Source organism: Corvus moneduloides, chromosome W (assembly GCF_009650955.1).
Source record: "Corvus moneduloides isolate bCorMon1 chromosome W, bCorMon1.pri, whole genome shotgun sequence".
In the NCBI taxonomy this organism is placed as follows: Eukaryota; Metazoa; Chordata; class Aves; order Passeriformes; family Corvidae; genus Corvus; species Corvus moneduloides.
Window position 1 is genome coordinate 19,470,522 of NC_045510.1, and position 15,199 is coordinate 19,485,720.

A 15,199-nucleotide genomic window follows, 5' to 3' on the forward strand; every position below is an offset into this window, starting at 1 on the left:
GGTGCTTTTGCTCAAAAGTACAGTTTGAATGCTCCACCCCCCCATGCTTTCATGAAATTACAACGGGTACACTGATATATCATAGTCTATTACCACCATAGCTTTACAACAGAATTTCAGCTTTAAGCATCTCTTCTTTTTCCTCCCTCAGGATTTCAGCTCTTCACAGCACTAAAAGGGTTAATCTCACCAAGGCCTTGCAGCTGGAATTTCACTTATCGCTGTTGGTCACATGATCTTTGCCAGGCAGCGGGGCAGCTTCAGCTGAATCTTTGGCTGCACCCCCCCCCCCCCCCCCCCGGGGGGGGGGGGGAGGGGCCGTGCCGTCTGCGCATAGCAGGGATGGAGGGGGGGGGGGGCAGAGGTGGAACAGGGCCCATCTGATCCAGGATGGCTGTGTCCTGACCCGAGCCCAACCAAGCAGGTCCCAGCCCGGACCCGGGAGGCCTGAGCCCAAGCAGGGCCCGGCCCGGGCCCTGCGGGCCCTGTACAGGCCCCACAGCTACCTGTCCCAGGACCAGAAGTGAGAGAGAGCCCTCCCCCAGGCTTTGTCCATTCTTAAATGTGGACCACAGAGGCGGTTAAAAATTTAAGTGGCTTAAAAAATTGTCAATATTCAAACTAGCCAGTTGATAGGTTCTGTTAGGTCATAGAGGAAGCTGTAAGCACCCCTTTGCAAAAGACTCACTTCCGGGGCTATGCTTGCTAACCCATGACACACCTGGAGGGGAATCCAGTACATCTGGAACTGACTGCCCCAGGGGTGGAAACAGCCCCACCATTTGCCATGGACTGATCCAGACTGCACTGAACAAAAGGGTGAAGCTCCCGAACACTTGCAGTACATTGATGACATCATTACATGGGGCAACACAGCAGAGGAAGTTTTTGAGAAAGGGGAGAAGAAAATCCAAATCCTCCTGAAGGCTGGTTTTGCAATAAAGCAAAGTAAGGTCAAGGGACCCGCCCAGGGAATTCAGTTTTTAGGAGTAAAACGGCAAGACAGAAATAATGAGATTGCAATGGATGTGGTCAACAAAATAGCAGCTATGTCTCCGCCAACCAGCAAGAAGGAAACACAGGCTTTCCTAGGCGCTGTGGGTTTTTGGAGGATGCTTATTCCTAGAATTACAAGCAGATCGTACACCCTATCATGTGACCAGGAAGAAGAATGATTTTAAATGGGGTCCTGAACAACAAGAAGCTTTTGAACAAATTAAGCAGGAGATTGTTCATGCAGTAGCCCTTGGGCCAGTCAGGACAGGACAAGATGTGAAAATGCTCTACACTGCAGTCGGAGAGAATGGTCCTTCCTGGAGCCTCTGGCTAAAAGTACCTGGGGAGACTTGTGGATGACCCCTGGGGTTCTGGAGTTGGGAATACAAAGGATTCAAGGCCTGTTACACCCTGTGGTGGTTTAACACCAGTAGGAAATTGAACTCCAAATAAGCCACTCCCCTTCCCCTGCCCCTTCTGGTAAGGGAGGGACAAAAGCAGAGACTATGGATTGAGATAACAATTTACTGAAAGCAAAAAGCAATGGAATAAGAAACTCACAGTAACAACAGCAATATTAAGAACAAAAGTATACGAAAAGAGAAGGTGTTTTACCCACAAAAAAGGTGTTCACCACTGGGAACAGAAAAAGTTGGTGGATGCTTACTGTAGGCCATGTCTACATGGCTTCCCCAGACAAAGATAAGATGGAGACCATTCCCACATGCCATGCCACTTAGCTGTTGGGAACAAAGGCAAGATCGCGAGGGCGCTTCCACGGCTAACGTTTTCTGCCCCCCAGCCCGAAACAACGAAGAACAATAATGAACAAAACCCCCCCAAAGGTAGGTCATCTGAGTCAGGTCGTACTGCTATTCCACTGGGCTCAGTTCCATACTGGTGCCTGTCTGCTGCCTCCACCACTCCACTGTGTTGGATGTCAGTCCCGCGGGTCGCTGCCACTTTCCCACTGCTCTGCCATGGTCCCTTTAGCTCGGCTCAGCTGGACGGGGCTCGGCTCCACTCCTGTCGGCTGGGCTCCCCTCAGCTGGACTGCTGGCAGCCTCCCCGCTTGCGCTGCTGTTCAACACACGTCGATTTATGTTTTGTCGTTTTCCTTCAGCACCATGTCCTGTAGCTAAGCTCCATAGAAAACTGGAAAGGGGACCGGTGGAGCGGCAGAGGGACCCGGGTCCACAGGGGCTGATCCCGACAGTCCCTCAACTGGAAAGAGAGAGCGAGACAAAAATGGCACCCACTTCCATGGGGTGGGCTCATTTTCATCCCGAAACCATGCCCCCCAGTGATAATGTAAGTGATATAGAATAACAGCTTAGATGTGCCCACACTGCCCTAAGCTCCACCCCCTCCCCCTGCAACCAGGACACACCTCAACTGAAAAAGACATATTGGCATCTTATGAAGGGGTTTAAGCTGCTTCAGAAGTGATTGGCACCAAAGCACAGCTCCTCCTGGCATCCCAACTGCCACTGCTGGGCTGGATGTTCAAAGGGAATGTCCCCTCCACATATAATGCCACTGATGCTACATGGAGTAAGTGGGTCTTGCTGGTCACACAGTGAGCCCAATAGCCCAGGGATCTTGGAAGTCATCATGAACTGGCCCAAAGGTGAAAATTTTGGACTATCATCATCATCATCAGAGGAGGAGGAAAACGTGACACATGCAGAGGAGGCCCCACCATATAATCAGCTACCTGAAAATGAAAAGCAATACACCCTCTTTACTGACAATTCCTGCTGTATTGTAGGGATACATCAAAAATGGGAAGCTGCTGTATGAAGTCCTACCTGGCAAGTTGCAGAAGCTATTGAGGGACAAGGTGGATCAAGTCAGGTTGCAGAGCTGAAAGCGGTCCATCTGGCTTTAGATATGGCTGAACGAGAGAAATGGCCAGCACTCTGCCTCTACATTGACTTGTGGATGGTAGCAAATGCTGTAGGGGAGGAGGTAGAACGATGGAAAAAGACCGATTGGCAGCACAGAGGGAAACCCATCTGGGCTGCTGAATTGTGGCAAGACACTGCTGCCTGGATAGAGAAGTTGGCTGTAAAAGTATGTCAAGTAGACACACACAAACCTAAGAGTCGGCCTACTGAAGAACATCAGAACAACAGACAGGTGGATCAAGCTGCCAGGATTCAAGTGTCTCAGATGGATCTAGACTGGCAACATAAGGGTGAATTATTTCTGGCTCAGTGGGCCCATGATGCCTCAGGTCATCAGGGAAGAGATGCAGCATACAGATAGGCTCATCATCGAGGGGGGGACTTAACCATGGACAGTATCTCCCAGGTTATCCATAACTGTGAAACGTGCTGCAATCAAGCAGGCCTAGGTGGGTAAAGCCCCTCTGGTATGATGAACGATGGTTAAAATAAATCTAAATATGGGGAAGTCTGGCAGATTGATTACATTGCACTCACAGAAACCCACCAAGGCAAGAGCTATGTGCTTACAGTGGTGGAGACAACCACTGGATGGCTGGAGATGTACCCTGTGCCTCATGCCACTTCCCGGAACACCATCCTGGGCCTTGAAAAGCAAGTCCTGTGGCAACATTGCACCTCAGAAAGAACTGAGTCGCACAACAGGACTCATTTCAAAAATAGCCTCATAGATACCTGGGCCAGAGAGAACAGGATTAAGTGGGTATATCATATTCCCTACCATGCACCAGCCTCTGGGAAAATTGAATGGTACAATGGACTGTTAAAAACCACATTGAAAACAATGGGTGGTGTGACCTTCAAACATTGGAATCTATGTTTAGCAAAGGCCACCTGGTTAGTTAACACTAGAGGCTCTACCAATTGAGCTGGCCCTGCCCAATCAAAACCACCATGTATGGTAGAAGGGGATAAAATCCCCTTGGTGCATATGAGAAATGAGTTAGGGAAGACAGTTTGGATTAGTCCTGCCTCAAGCAAAGACAAACTCATCCATGGGGAAAAGGGACTCTGAGAAGAAAGGGCATTCCTTTCCAGTCAGGGGAAAGTGTGGCGAGCAGAGGGTTTGTCCGCCATTGTTTTTCATTGTCCCGGGCTTGGTGAGCATTTTCCATGTAAATCATCCTCTCTTTGTACACTTTTGTCATTAGTATTGTTGCTGTTACTGTTCATTTTCTTATCTCATTGCTGTTTCCAGTAAATTGTTCTTATCTCAACCCATGATCTTTGCCTTTTTTGCTTACAATTGGAGGGGGAGGGGAAGCAAATACTGGCATGGTTTCGGTGGGAGCACTAAACTGGGGAATACCATTCCTAAACCATGACACCCCAATACCCAAATCAGTAATTAATTCTTAAAACTTAAGTCAAATACTTCAAGTCAAGTCTGTTTTGCCCACAACAGCCAGAAGATGTCCATAGAGGAAAATCACTGCTTCAGTTTCTATTGGGCAGAGTAGAAGGGGTGATCTTACTTCTAACCCTGATGAAGGGACTTCTGGTTTGCAGTTACAAAAATCAAGTAATAAATACTCCAACCAGAAATCAATGGGCCCTGCCTCCAGCCAGTTGAAGGAAATCGACAACTGGGTTTGCTGGACTGTGTGGGTTCAGTGGCCTTGCACACCAGACTCAAAGGAGTATAAGGCTGTGGTTGACACCAGTGTACAGTGTACCCTAATGCCATCAGGTTACAAAGGAGCACAACCCATCTGTATTTCTGGAGTGATAGGGAAATCCAAACAACTGTCTGTGTTGGAGACTAAGGTAAGCCTAACTGGGAATGAGTGGCAAAAACATCCTATTGTGACTGGCCAGGAAGGTACATTCATCCTTGGCATAGACTATCTCAGGAGAGGGATGTCTTGGAGTGACTTTATGACGTGTATCCCATATCGCTGCCCTATGCCCAGAAATTAATTTTTGTGCCTTTCTATGCCTTTAAACTGAGCCTGAGAGGGGGAAGGAAAAACTGAGCAAAACTTTTTCAAAGCAGTTTGCAGCTTGTTCAAGGTCACACAGAGATAGCGACTTTTTTTTCAGCTGCGGCAGGAAAGCAAGAGGGAAGGGAAGCACCCGGCTTGCTTTTCTTTCCAGTCAGCTTTCAGCAGTCTTTTTTTCCTCAGCTCCTTTTCCTTCAGAGAGTTGAACTTTTTTTTTCCTGGCACTTCGTTTTTTTCTCCTTTTCTCTCTGCTGGACTGTTTCAACATCAGAATACATTGGGAGGAATTTCCACCGAGGCCTTGGCCCTGGAGGTGGGCCCACCACCCTGTCCCAGCTCCAAGGAGGGGGAGAGAGAGATCTACGGAAGGACTCTGAAATTTTCCCAGGTTTCTCTCAGCAGATTGAGAGGTTTTATTATTTAGCATCATTATCTTTTTCCTGTGTGTTTGTTAAATAAATAGTTTTTGTCTCTTTCACTTTCCTTCGAGGAAAATTTATTTTTTCCTGAACCTGGTGGGGGAGGGATGCCCTCTCTCAGAGGATATATTTCTAAATTTGTCCAAACCGGAACAGGGTACTTCAAAGTGGGCTTTTGGTATAACTGCCTTAAGTATGGAGAAGATTAAACAACTATCTACCCTGCCTGGCCTCTTGGAAGAGCCCTCTGTTGTGGGCTTGCTGTATGATGCCAGCGTTTTATGATGCTGTATGTCACCACTTGTGGGGCTGCCATATGTAAAAGATATTACAGCAAGAATCACACAAACCAATGAAGCATGAATCTCACGAGAAAGCAGGCAAGTACAGCAGTGATGCAACCTGACCTGGTTTTGATACACAACATTCCAACACAACACACCATCCTGCCTATCCTGAGTGACCACCATAACAGCCAGACCCCAAAGTCATAGAGTAAATGAACTCAACAGACATTTATATTGTCATTTTATGGACATTTTACAGGGGTGGCCCATAGACTAAGGGAATGATATCTGTGTGTATATCAAAGGGTGGGAAGGGTGGTGGTAGTTAATAATGAATGGGATAGTGTGGGACCTGAGCATGATGTAAACAGTATGAAATAAGGGGTGGAGATTGTACTGGGTCTGACTAGGATGGAGTCAGTTTTCTTCATAGCAGTTCATACGGTGCTATGTTTTGAATTTGTGATGAAAACGGTGTTGATAACACAGGGATGTTTTAGTTATTGCTGAGCAAGGCCTGCACAGTGTCAAGGTCTTCTCTGTTTCACACTGCCTTGCAGTGAATAGGCTGGGGGTGCACAACAAGTTGGGAGGGGACACAGCTGGGACAGCTGATCCCAACTGACCAAAGGGATATTCTGTACCATATGACATCACTTAGCAATAAAAAACTGGTGAGGGGGTGGGGTGGGGTGTGGTGTGGTGTGTCTTTCCAGGGCTGCTGTTACTCAGGGACTGGCTGGGCATTGGTCGGATGGTAGCAAGCAATTTGGTCTTTTTGCATCACTTGTTTATCTAGGTTTTGTTTTTATTTACATGTTCGTTTTTTTCTCTTCCTTTTTTTATTGTCTTTATCATCTCAACCCATGAGTTTTTCACTCTTACCCTTCTGATTCTCTTGTCAGGGAGCGAGTGAGCAGCTGTGTTGTGCTTAGCTGCCTACCAGGGTTAAATCACAACAGCAGGACATTTCATATTAAGACATCAGACTTAAAAAGTAAAATACAATAAACGCGTGAGTGGTGCAAATGCATGTCATCTACTTTCAACTGTTTTGTCAGCTCTCTGCTTTAAGATGCCTCATTTTAAATCAGCCTAGACAACTATATTTTTCCTTCTTCTCTCCAAAATTAGGAACATGTGGACTATACACTTTTAGATGGGACTAAATACTGCCCAAGAAGTGAAGGGTTGGCAGTTCAAGTTTAAAGTGGGAGCTTTGTGGTCTTTGGAGAAAGGTCCAACAGTCTGTGAGTATTCCAAACTTATCCATAACCAAAGAAAGTCTCTACACTAGGACCTTAAGTCACACCCAGAGCTTGCTTACATAACAGTAAGTCCCACCATTTTACCAACTTCCATGTATATTTATTTTACAAGCACAATTGGTATAAAATATTTCATTTATATTATAGTACTGAAATCACATGCATACATTCAACCTTGCAGAAAGTAGACTTACCTACAATACTTTTTTCTGGAGCGGGAGGCACAATGTAACCAATATGCATGTACTTCATTGCTAATTTGCCGTGCAAGCCAAGGAAATCGCTGAATCTTCTTTTAACAGAGAATTCATTTTTGTGAAACATGGAAAGGGATGTCTAAAAAAAAGAGTCATTTTAGTTATGACTTACTGATACATTTACTTAGCTGTGATATAAAGTTATTTGCAAATATTTGTTGCACTAGTTACCTTTGTTGTTACTCTGTAAGCCATATAAGCATTCATGCCATCCCCTGTAATAAAATTAAAATACTTAAGGCAAGTTATTTTAATCCCTCCACAGACTTTTTTTTTCCAAAATACACATTAAATAGCTTTTTATTTGCATGCTAAAAATATCAGAAGATAACTGAATAAGGAATTATACTAGCATTTCAGAATAGTCTCCAAGAGGTAAGACAGCCTAACGTAATTTAATAGGTTCAAGTAACTTACCAATTTTCTCTGGGTCTGATACATTGATTTCTATATCAAACAAATCTCCATTTGCTTCCTCTTCAATCTAGAAAAAAATGTATGTCATGTTTAATAAGTTAATGTGCATTCATGCTACATATTGGTACAAAGATATGTGAAGGAAGAGTCAGTATGTCTCAATGACTAAAAAGTTCTTCTAGATCTACTATCCAATTTTAAGTGAACATAATTTCACATCTTGGTTTTTAATTTTGAGCCTTCCTGAAAATTTTTTAGTGTGGCAACTTCTTCAGACTTGTTGGCTTTAGTTTTAGTAAACATTTATCTTGGGGAAATGCTCATTTTATCTCCTCCAATCCCAGCAGGCACAGAGGTTTAAAAATGCTCTCACTTGCAATGTTTCTATAAGCTTCTAATCAAAAGACAGATATATTCCTCATTATTAGTGGTATCTGAGGTTGAAGAGTTGGAGATGAGGAAAGGGACATCTATGGAATTTTCAGATACTTGCCTGAGATGTGTGACAACAGAATTTCCTAATCTTTTGTGCAATATACATAAGTTTAATAGAACAGAAGTAGTTAAGAAAGACCATGACAGAACAGTGTGCCAAGGCTGAAGAGGAAAAAAATCTGAATGAAATGTCAACTTAGGGCATCTGGGAAAGCAGCCATCAAGTCCCAAGCCAGTCTTATTTGCCAAACCTCACTCATCAGTGACATTTTCTAGGAGCATATTCTAGAATGAATGGTATTTACCAATGCACAGACTTTGAATGGAATGACAAATGTAAATAGCAAATTAAGTGGTAAAACTATGAACAGCCTTATCTGTTTGTTAGTATGCAGAATAACGCTAACAAGTTTCCTCAATTTCCTTATTAACAGCAGCTTCAGAAATGTGAGTTAAAACCTGTAACATGCTAGTATGAATTAATACACCTTTAACACATAACACTTGTTCTCTTCACACACTTTTACAATACCTATCCTGTAGGAATGGAGCATGTTACTCCTCATACAACAGATCTCTCATCACCTAAGCAATGAACACTCATGATTTGATGAGTCAAATACATATTAAACACAAAATAAACAGAATAGTTGTTCTCTTGCATACTCCCCTTTAACAAAGAATGTTCCTGTAGTTAGGAACTGCATTAAAAAAACCCAAAACCTGCAAATAGCAAACACACACCACACACACACAACACAAAGACATTTCCATAGTCATCAAAATATAACTTAAAAATTTTCTCAGTACCTGTTCTCTGCATCTATCAAAAATCACAGGGGCTGTTACACTTCTCAATTCCATTCTGGGAGCTACTAATGAAGTAGGTGTTACAGGAGTGATTCCAGGAGTAGGTTCTGGTGAAAGTACTGGATCCCTCACTGGACTGTCCAATGAAACTTCTTCTGTGGCTTCTAGATAAAGATTTTGAGTTCACAAAAAATATATTGTTTCATAGAGATAGACGTACACCACAAAAGATACCAAGCATGCATATTAAAAAGTGATAATACATAAGTTTAATAAGATAATTTATAAATAACATCCATTTTTCTCTCAGATAATTTCTCTAAATATGTCAGTAAAACTAGAGGTGACATCTGAGTTTCTAGTGAATAACAGGTTAAAGTAAAATTAAGTATACAATTTTTTTTCTCTGCTGCCACGTAGTCTTTTAAAGTAGTCACAAACTGCTAAATAATTCAATTCTAGATATGATAAGAACAAATGAAATTTTTTCCACCACAGACTGCTTTTTTTCAATGCCTATGCCAGTAGTTTTTGCACTCTGAACAACTGCCGATTGTCATATAGGCAGCATACTGAGCATAACAAGAAAAGTTATACATATACACCCCCTACAAAAAACCTACAACTCGTAAAATACAAATGTTAGTAGATGAGGTATTCTGACCAGTAAGACTAACTACTTATTTTTACTTTCTTCAGATTGTACATAGTTAATCTATATTTTTAAATTATGTATATCTCTGCTCTGCAAACCCTTTATGCTTTCTTTCCTCCACTACTTGATTTTGACCACCAGCAAGCCATACATTTAAAATAGAATATTTTAGTTGTGAGTGACCTACAATGATGTGTTGGTTTTGCACGGCCTGTTTTTTGGTAGCGGGGGGCCACAGAGGTGGCTTCTGTGAGAAGCTCCTAGAAGCTTTTACCATGTCTGGCAGAGCCAATCCCTGATGGCTCTGAAGATGGACATGCCGCTGGCCAAGCCTGGGCCAATTAGAGAGGCTGGTAATGCCTCTGTGATAACACATTTAAGAAGAAAATCAAAACAAAAGAGGACACTGTGTTTTCTTCTAGGCAGAGGAGGAGGTGAGAACATGTGAGGGAAACAACATGGAGACACTGATGCCTAGGTTTTAACTTTTATATTTTCCTGATTCTGTACTGCTTAGAGTGTAACTCTGAGGTTTCTTGTAGCTTGCTAATTTCTTCTCACTTGTGCTAGGTAGACATAACAAAGCCTCTCCGGGCCTGCTCTCCAAGGTCACCCAGACCGTCCTAGGCCCAAAAAGTATAATCCAAAGAGCTTCTAAGGGGGGCCAGTGGAGGGGAAATTACATCATTGAACTGAAGCTTTAATTGGAGAATTAACCCTGATATGCAAATGAACCAAACCTATAAAGGTGTGAAGAACTCGTGACCTGTCATCTATTTTGGGGTCCATTTTGGCAATAGCCTCTGGCTCCCAGGGTGTACCTTTGAAGGCCTTTCAAATAAATATCTATTTTATTCTTTTACTCCTGTCCAGTCTCTGTGTCTCGGAGGCCTCTTAAGGCATCAACACAAAGGTCAGTGAAGAAGGAGGGGGAGGAGATGTTCCCAGGCACCAGAGCCTAGATTCCTCTGCAGGCCGTGGTGATGACCACGTGTCTTGGTTTGAAAGACAAGTGTCTGCCAAGGGAGGTGGGAACCTCCCTTGAAATGGAGAATATGACCCCCTTCCCTCCGAATTATTATAACTATGAAATTATGGGGCTTTCAGGCAAAGATATGGGAAAAGGAATAACAGTTCTTTACTAGTATGTATATGGATAACAAGGCAAACAAACAACAATGGCAGCAACAACAAACAAGTCCAGGAACTCAATAACAGCCTTCTCTTGGCTGTCAAGCCCTTTCCCCTTTGGTGTAGTTACGGTCACAGCCAGAAGGGGCGCTGGTGGCTCCCCGGCTGGGCAGGGTGGGTGCGATGATTCTCCCACGGCTGCAGGGGGCGCTGTGGCACGAGTTTGGTCGTCTCTCTGCACAAGGTAATGGCAGATGCAGCCAGCGGAAGGGATGGAAAAGGGGTTTCTGTTACAAACCCCCAGAGCCAGCCGGTCCTGGTGCCCCCCTCTGGATAGCGAAAGGAGCTGTAGCAGGAACCTCGGAAACAGCAAGCTGGAATGGCAAGGACAAGCAAAATCCCGGTGTGGTAGATGAGATGTATCAGAAACTCTGCAGCTGTAGCTGGAACCGCGGGACGTCCCGGCAGGCAGGGGGTGCCCGGCTACAGTGTAGCAAAAACCCGGAGCAGTAGCAAAGACATGGTGGGGCTGGGCAGCGACAGCCCGGCTCCCAAACATGGCAGGGAGAGGGTCCGTGGGAAGGGGAAGGGGCTTGGGATCCAGGGTTTTTCCCCCTGAGGCATCCAAGCAGATGGTGAAAGTCCTTTTTTTAGTGAGGTAGGGTGTTAATAGGGTCCCAGTTCAGTGACTGCTCTCACGAGCAAAGGCTCACCCACGGCAGAAGAAGCAGGACAGGGCTGGGCTCCGGCGGCGGCAGCGAATTCCCCCCTAGTAAGCAGCCACTCGACCGTCCTCCGAAGCCGAGAGAGCAAGAGAGCGAGGAGCTGCGCCCAGCCTCCTTTTCCCCAGCCCAATTCTCGTGGTATCTCTGCCCCTCCAAAAGAAACCCCCCAGCTAAGGGAATAGCCAGCCGCACCCTTTCAGTGGCAACTTCTTTTGTCTCTCTTAAGTATCCGGTCGTTATTGTCTCTTAGCAACATATGGGAGAAAATTCCCTGAGAGAAAGAAACAAAAACAAAAATCCTAAACCCCAACACCATGGTGAAGCAGGCTGTCCCCCTGCAGCCCATGGGGATCCACAGGGGATGCAGAGATCCACTCGCAGCCCATGGGAGAGGTGCTCATGCCCAAGCAGGTGGATGCCTGGAGGAGGCTGTGGTCCAGTGGAAGACCCAGTAGAGAGAGAGGGCCCCTGCTTCCAGGCTGGAGCAGCTTGTCCTTGGAGGACTGCACCTCGTGGAAGAGTGACCCATGCCGCAGCAGTTTTGGGAGGACTGTGTGCCCGTGGGAGGGACTCACATTGCAGCAGTTTTGGGAGGGCTGCTGCTTGAGAGATTGGAACCACGTTGGAGAGGTTCACAGAGAACTGTCTCCCGTGGGAGGGACCCCACGGCATAGCAGGGGAACGACTTGTCTCCCTGCCCAGCAGTAGAAAACCAAGTGACGAACTGACCAAACCCCCCATGCCGTGTCCCCTGCGCTGTTGGTGGGAAGGAGGGAGGGGCTGGGGGAAGAAAAGGTGTTTTTAAGGGCTTATTTTACTTCTCATTATCCCCCTCTGACTTTGTTAGTAATAAATTCACTTTATACCTCTAAGTTGAGCCTGTTTTGCCCTTGGAGTGTTTTCTCCCAGTCCTTATCTCAACTCATGAAGCCTTCACTAAATTTTTCTCTCCTCTGCCCAGCTGTGGTAGGGGAACGTGAGCGAGCGACTTTCATGAGTGCCTGGTATTTGGCCAGTGTCAAACCACAACAAACGATCATCTAGTCCAACTGCCTGACCGCTTCAGGGCTTGCCAAAAGTTAAAGCATGTTATTAAGGGCATTGTCCAAATGTCTCCTAAACAGTGACAGGCTTGGGGCATTGACCATCTCTCTAGGAAAGCTGCTTCAGTGTTTGACCACACTCTTGGTAAAGAAATGATTCCTAATGTCTACTCTAAACCTCTCCTGGTGCAGCTTTGAACCATTCCAACGTGTCTTGTCAAGGGATACCAGGGAGAGGAGATCAGCACCTCCTTCTCCACTTTCTCTCCTCAGGAAGCTGTAGAGAGCAATGAGGTCACCCCTCAGCCTCCTTTTCTCCAAACTACACAATTTAAAGTCCTCAGCCCTCCTCATAGGACATTTCTTCCAGCCCTTTCACCAGCTCCGTTGCCCTCCTCTGGATACATTTAGGGACCTTCACATCCTTCTTAAGTTGTGGGGCCCAGAACTGCACACAAGACTCAAGGTGAAGATGCACCGATGCTGAATAGAGTGGGATAATCCCCTCTTTTGACCGACTGGTTATACTGTGTTTAACGCACCCCAGGATGCAGTTTGCCCTATTGGCTGACAGGGTGTCCTGGGGTGACTGTATGATACTGTAGTACTTATCATCTGCCCTATGCCAGACATGAATCCTGTGCCTTTCTGTACCTTTAAGAGAGTCGGGGGGGGGAAAACCGGTGGAATTCTTTCGGCGGCCTGTGTTCAAAAACACAGATAACTCTCTCACTCTCTCCCCAGCTCTCGGCTCTGCAGCAGGGAAGAGAGTGGCATTGTCTTGCTTTTTAGCTAGCTTCTTGTTCGTTAGATGAGGCAAGAAGTTTTCCTGGGACTGTAGCTTCTTCTTTTTCCCTCTGGAACTGTTCAGCAACACCAGAACATCATCGGGAGGCCCCACACCGTGGCCCGGAGAGGCCCATGCCACACCCCAGCTCTGGAGAGAGCAGAGCTACACCTACAGAAAGGACTCAGGTTTTCTCCACAGCGAGAGGTTTTATTATCTAACATTATTCATTTTTTTTCTTTTCGTGCCTGCGTGCACCCTGCTTGTTAAATAAACAGCTTTTTTTCACTTTCCTCCAAGGAATTTCTTTCCAAACCTGGTGGGGGAGGGGCTGCTGAAACCTGCCTTCTATCAGACGAAGTTAATTTTAGACGTTTCCTCCAAATTTGTCTCAAGCCGAGACACAAGGCTCTCTGCTGACTCATACCAAGCCTCCTATCAACCAGCACCCCCAGATCCCTTTCTGAAGGGCTTCTCTCCAGCCATTCCTCTCCCAGTTTATACTTGTGCCTAGCATTACTCCGTCCCAGGTACAGAATCCAGCATTTCAACTTGTTAAATTTCATCCCATTGGTGATTGCCCAATGCTCCAATCTATCTAGATCCCTCTGCAAGGCGTCCTGTCCCTCTAGAGAGTAAACAACACCTCAGAGTTTGGTATCATCAGCAAACTTGCTCATGGTGCATTCAACTCTTGCATGCAGATCACTGATAAATATATTGACCAGAACTGGCCCTAGAATTGAGCCCAAAGGAACACTGCTGGTGACTGGTCACCAGCCAGTTGTAGCCACCATCACTACAACCCTTTGAGTTTCTGCCAGTTCTTCACCCAGCACACTGTGAACCTGCTCATCCCACAGTTGGACAACTTCTCCAGAAGAATACTGATACCAAAAAGGTTAATTCAATTTCTACTGTAACTGTGAGCTTTTAGTAGAAAGACACTGTGTCTGCGGACCTTTAGCAGAGAAGCAAGGGATGCAGAAATTGTTCTCCAAGCAAGGACGTTGGAAGATAAAGAGAACACATCAGGTTAAGGAATGCAGCTACAGCCAAGACAAGGACTGAGTTTGGGAATTTGGGGAAGATGGGGAGGGTTTTTATGGTAATAGGCAAATTATAATATGCCTGTAGTGACTGTATATGAGCAACACACTTGTAGAAATCAGGGGGCATGTGTAGTGGCCAATTGACCAGTGGTACAAGGGACAGAGAGTTCTTGGTAAGACAGTCTCTGGTGCCAAAGACTTATTGGTTATGATGAGGGAAAGGAGCCTCTCCCAGGATGCCTTGTTCGGTTATGGTAATGTACCCCAGTTATGCTTCCCCGGTTGGCTCCTGGTGTTAGCCACACCCCTGTACTTAAGCTCGAGCTGTCATGTGTTCGGGGTCATTTGCCTCTGGAAACCTTCAGAAGTTGTAGCAATAAACTGCTTTCTGTGGAACTCTAAGCAAGGACCCTTCTCAACTCCTTGCCATCAGTTTAATATTACTGGAGCCTTCCCTGCGTTTGTGCGTTCATGCATGTGAGCCACAGAGCCGGCAGGGAACCCAGTAATAAGCATGTTAGGAGGAGTTATCCCCCATGCCACTTCAGGCACCTGAATAAATTATGCCCTCTTTAACACCAAAATTGGTGTTAAGCAGTTTTATTGTACCTGGTTTTCAGTAATTTGGTGACAGTAATTGGCAACCCAGATGGGACCTTGACCTTTGAGCCTCTGCGGATCCATGGTTGACAGATCTCCAGCCAGCACTGAGGAATTCTTGGGGAGAACCTCTACTGCAGACCGCCAAGGGGCTCAAGGCAAGATCCCTGGGGTAAGTAAAAAGCACCATTTAAATCTTAGGGTTATTGACAAGGGGGTACAAATCCCACACTAAGTTTCTGGTAACTCTGGTAACTGTGGTAATGGGGTTTGAGCCCCTGGCAGGCTTTTAGTTCCTATAATGTCTGTTGGTAAACTTATAGGGGGTTAGAGGCCCCCCCAGGTCCAGGGGACCTGATAAGGGGTTTGATTCCTCTCTGAAAGCCTTGTACCCAGCTGAGCAG

General features: G+C 45.6%; 1 protein-coding gene across 1 annotated transcript in view; it reads right to left on the reverse strand.

Moving 5' to 3' along the window:
* Nucleotides 1–15,199, reverse strand: part of LOC116437392 (sorting nexin-2-like) — a 133,843-nt gene that overhangs the window by 74,694 nt on the left and 43,950 nt on the right. The window contains exons 3-6 of the mRNA XM_032095058.1: nucleotides 8,803–8,966; nucleotides 7,558–7,624; nucleotides 7,312–7,355; nucleotides 7,078–7,219 (exon numbers count right to left, since the gene is read on the reverse strand). Coding sequence (XP_031950949.1) covers nucleotides 7,078–7,219; nucleotides 7,312–7,355; nucleotides 7,558–7,624; nucleotides 8,803–8,966 — 417 coding nt within the window. The remainder of the gene's footprint in view (nucleotides 1–7,077; nucleotides 7,220–7,311; nucleotides 7,356–7,557; nucleotides 7,625–8,802; nucleotides 8,967–15,199) is intronic.